The 4,839-nt window shown below is 42.0% G+C and overlaps 1 protein-coding gene across 1 annotated transcript; it reads right to left on the bottom strand.

The window, feature by feature from the left end:
• Positions 1-326: 326 nt before the first annotated feature.
• On the bottom strand, positions 327-4,598 carry CWC15 (CWC15 spliceosome associated protein; the record flags this gene model as incomplete). The annotated part of the gene is made up of 4 exons (XM_010165615.1): positions 4,467-4,598; positions 2,283-2,395; positions 1,273-1,361; positions 327-437 (listed from the first exon to the last, which is right to left on the bottom strand). Coding segments are annotated over exons 1-4 (444 nt in total), but the record flags the coding sequence as incomplete, so codon positions are not given.
• Between the last annotated feature and the right edge of the window lie 241 nt (positions 4,599-4,839).

Here is a 4,839-nt window from a genome sequence, read left to right as displayed (position 1 = left end):
TGTCACTACATAGTTTGGTATGATAGCTGTCTTCAGAGAAGGACTTGCAAAGGAAAAGCAAGATTATCTTGATTCTTTGCCTCTACAAAGTGTTGGGAAAGCAAACAAAACATTTTAGTAAGTAAAATGTTCAGTATGTCTACTAAAGAAAAAAAATCTTGACAACCATTATTAGCTAGAAGAACAAATCCATCATACTTGAGAAGAGTTTTGAAGGGCACTTATTGTGCTACCAGTTCTCACTTGTCCCAAGTACTTAAGGCACACCAGTTACAATAAATACCAGTTTGCAAAAAGCAGATGAGCTTCAATGGGTAAGATTTTACCTTTCGAGCCTGCTCCTCAGCTCGTTCTTTCTTGATTTTGTCTAGTTCAGCCAGAAGAGCTGCAGTATCATCATCATCACTGTCATCCAGGTCCTCATCTTCATCATCTTCCTAACAGCAACAAATGGAAGCAAGAAGCAGCTCATTCATTTAACAGCTTTTAGTTCTGAAGGTTATTGCAGAGACATGTCTCTCATATTAAAAAAAACAAAACAAACCAAAACCACCACCTCAGGCAGCCCTGGTCTGCCCAGTTAAGGCTGCAATTTGCTGCTAGCTGATTTCTGAAGTACTTGGGTGCTTGCAGGAGCAGAAGATGCTTTATTTGCTCTTGTACAATAAAGACAAGACAAAAACATGTTTGTGACTTTTGGATGACTGCAATTATTTTTTTATAATTCAAATGCTATGTGGCTGACGGTTTCTAGAGAACAACTGTCCTCAATCACTCCCTAATTATCATAAGTCATTATGATAGTGTGCCTGAATATCCTCTCCAATATTGTTGAGGTCAAATATAACAGGATTAAAAAAACCTCAGCTGGTTGTCAAGCCTTAGACCTTACCCCTAGACATGAACACAAAGAGAGGAGCCAAGAGCAAGAATCCACTGCTGAGGCAGACAGTGTACCTCAAGAGTACCACCTTACAGGAATTCTAACTAACCCAGCAGCTGACCAAGTTTAAAAAGTCATCCATTCCCCGTACTATAACTGGTATTTTCAGCTCCCTAGTTTTTGTGTGCTTTCCAAAAACAGCATTACAGTATGGACCAGAATCCTCTGAACCGCTCTAACTTCCACCATAGTAGAGTAACTGCAAAAGGAAGATATGTTGGAACGTATCTTAAATCTTTAGCAGACCTAAAATAAAAGTACACATCCTATTAACAGCAAATCCCGAAGGCAGGACAATGAAAGGAAAGAAGCCAGAAAAAGATACATACATCAGTAAGTGGATCATCTGCATCAAGATTTGCTGCAGGAATCTGGTCTAGGCGAGGCTTCTTAGACACAGATGATGATGTTGTGTGTTCTATGGCACAAAATTGAAAAAAAAAAGTGACTAAGTCACTTCATTTAACAGCATCTGATGTCAGAAAGCAAAAATCTTCACAAACAATTTGACTTCCATTAGAGTAAGATACAAGCTCATGCTCACTTTTCCTCACTTCTCAGTCTTAATGCCCACACTAATTCCTCCGCTGGAGGTATCCTCAAGGGAAGCAACAGTGTCCCCAAACTCATAATTTGGCCTCCAAAAGTTTTTTTAAGTCATTGTTACAAGAAGAAAGAACAGCAGAAGTAAAAGCCGCGGAGAAATACCCTTATTCTATATATCCAGACACAGGTTTCCCATTGAGGAACACCTCAAACCATTACTGTTGTCTAGTTTGGTCCAAACCACATTTGCTTTCATCTGTGAATGTGAAAGCATCACAACACCTTCACACTTAAACCTAAAGTACCTAAATCTGTCAAGCTTAATATTAAAAAATGAGCATTTATCAATAAACCCTTTGATTTTAATTTTAATTATCACTTACACTACACCTGAACAGAATCACATACTTTAAAAACAGATTTATTGTTACACTGGTGCTGTAACGCTAGAAGATGAGTCACTCCCCTTCTCCTTCCTGTCTCACTTGTCCAAGTACAAAAAAAGCCCTTTATTAGCTGCACATACTTGTTGCCAATTCATTACAACCACACTGTATCAGCTGGCTGGCGTGATGGCCCACGCTATTCTACTGGCTGGCCCAGATTTGTGCCAGCACGAGGCCAGCGGACATTCCCTTGCAGGTCAACAGCTCCGAACCATCATCAGACCAATACCCTAAATTCTACTCTCATGACATGCTGTCTGCCACTTGCAAACTTCTTAGCATACCGGGTTTTGTGCAGAAGCAACGCCACACAAGGGTACTAAGATTTAGTGTTTCTTTGTTTTTACCTCTGCCTGGTCTGTCTCTGTTCTTTTCTCTCGCAGCGACCCGTTCTCTCTCCTCCAGCTCCCTTCTGAAATCCCGGTTCCGCACTTCTTCAGGGGCATCCTGAGTTGCCTGTCTAAAACAACACGAGGGGGGAAAAGAGCTGAAGTTGACAGTCTGCAGCTGGGAGTTGAAGGAGGTCAATAAATCCTGTAGCAAACAAGTGAGTATAAAAAGAAGTGGGCATCACGCACATGTAGGCTTCTTCATTCTCTGTTCATCAGCCCTCTTCTCTGTATGCATTACACACACACACACACACAGACACACAGCGCCACACACACACACACACACACACATTCCCTTTCAGTGGCTCTCAAATGAACGAAAAGACCCTGCAGAAATTCCTGCAAAAGCAGGATGACCACATCTACCTCCTGTAGCCACGTCTAAATCCTCTATTCTCCAGCAGTCCAAGCCCAGCATCCCAGCAGATATCCACCAGCACTGCGGTCAACCTTCCTCACTGTTTTATCATCCCCAGCTGCTGCTGCAAACACAGTCTCTGAGGCTTACAGATAAGATCAAGACTAGAACATACTTTCCATAAACCTTTTCTCCCCCAAAAGACATACCAGTTAATTTCCCACGACCATAAAAAAAACGTTGGGAGAACAGGCAAAGCAACATTATGTTTCTTTAGTGAAACATAACGGCAAATACATGTTGTTCCCTCTTTTACAAAACACACGCTGGCCAAAAGCAAAACACTATTTGTACTTGAGTCACGCTAAGTTCTACCTAGAAAGCACTGAATCCTCCATGGAAATCTTTAAAAGAACTAATGAATAAAAACAAGCAGCAATTCCTTTCACCTTTCTGTGAACCCAGTGCTAGAAATAAGAGTGCATGGAAGGAACCCAGACTTAAGCCATTACAAACACACTGTGTGCACAGCCTGTCTTTATGATGAAGTATTTCATTTGCTTTTCTAATTAAAAACCTGAACCCTGACAGAGCCGCAGATTCCCCCCAAACCCCGTGTCATTCCAGTGAACATGAGTGGGACTGAAACACTGAACTTTGCCTGCAATGATGCAGTCCTGGCAATTTAACAAAGACAACTTTGTATCAGGTATTTGGGAGAAAGAACAGAAGACACTTGATGTCCCCTCCATCTCTCTCTCACGCACACGGAGGGCTCTGTTAAAATAGACATTATTTATTTTGTACATATTTGTCCCCACACATTTCTTTCAAAGCAACAGACTGGTGTCCCAACCCCACTTTCGTTTAAAGAAACAAACCACCAGCAATTTTTCCCCTAACAACAAAAAGCATTTGACAGCACTTGTTGTACTGTTGATTTTGATGTTCCCCAAAACACCCCAACGCCCTATCCGTAGGTATTCTTCAAAAGGGCAGGAGGGAAAAGGTGAAAGTGTAAGCTTCTGCACAAAGAAGTGGAAATACAAAACCTTAAGAGTAATTTCACTGACAAGAGTAACTTCAGTGAGATGAAAAAAACTTTTTTAGGCTAACACATTTCCTTTGAATTCCAGACAACCATCACATTGACTCCTGTCATTTAATCTTTCAAAAGGATAACACACATTTATTATGCATTTCAAACAGCAGAAAATATTAATAAGATTCCATTATCTTTCACACTGATTAAAGCAATTTCCTTCCCCAGGACCTGCAGGAACTACCTGCAGTGTTTAACATCAGCTCTTCCAACATGTACAACTGTCTGAGTGCTACTCCACGATTTCCCTGCTTCCCCTTGATGCCCCTTTCCCAGCAGCCCTTTGCCACATATACAACGTGATTTTCCTGCTCAGCTTTGCTCCCCCTATCCCATGTCGCTCTGCAAGTGACAGCACGCTCAGCTGGCACCTATCACTCCCAAAGATCTGCCATCCACTCTGCAGCCCAAAACGTGCTGTCTCCCAGGCTGACCTTCTTCTGACGATTCCCTTCCCTAAGCAGCAACAAACACCACTGAAATGAAACCTCTCCCATCACCTGCACAGCGCTACATCTCCCAGGTCTGCTTTCCAGACTTACCCTCACCCAGCTCTGCTGCACAATCCCTGGTGTCTGCTCAGTCTCAAGCACATCAACATCCACTGTGAAAAACCTCAGTGTAACAAAACATCACTCACAGACTGGTTTGCTGTGAGACCAGAAAACCCAATACCAACCTGTACTTGATTTTAGTATGAGAAGGAAGATCTCTGCTGGAATATTGCTTGGACAGCTGACTTAGGTCTCCTTCACCTTTTCCTCTTCCTCCTCTCGCAGGTTCAAATGTTGGCCTCGCTGCTGTTGTCATTTTCACTACTACAGAAGAGGGATAAAAACAGTCGTTACTACAACTTACAGTGAGAGACACTCACCAGAAACTTCTTTGTTCCTGGAACTGCAGAAGCAATGGCAAGTCCTGCTACAGAATACCAGCTCTCACTCGGCTCATGATCCTCAAAGTTTAAGCTTTTTATTGACAGAATCTATTCAGATTTTCAAAATAAAGTCTTTTCCAATGTGTTTGAAAGAACACAGAATCCCAGAATGGTG

The sequence above is a fragment of the Antrostomus carolinensis genome, unplaced genomic scaffold (genome assembly GCF_000700745.2).
Source record: "Antrostomus carolinensis isolate BGI_N321 unplaced genomic scaffold, ASM70074v2 scaffold38193, whole genome shotgun sequence".
NCBI lineage: Eukaryota > Metazoa > Chordata > Aves > Caprimulgiformes > Caprimulgidae > Antrostomus > Antrostomus carolinensis.
This window is presented reverse-complemented; position numbering and strand designations above follow the sequence as displayed.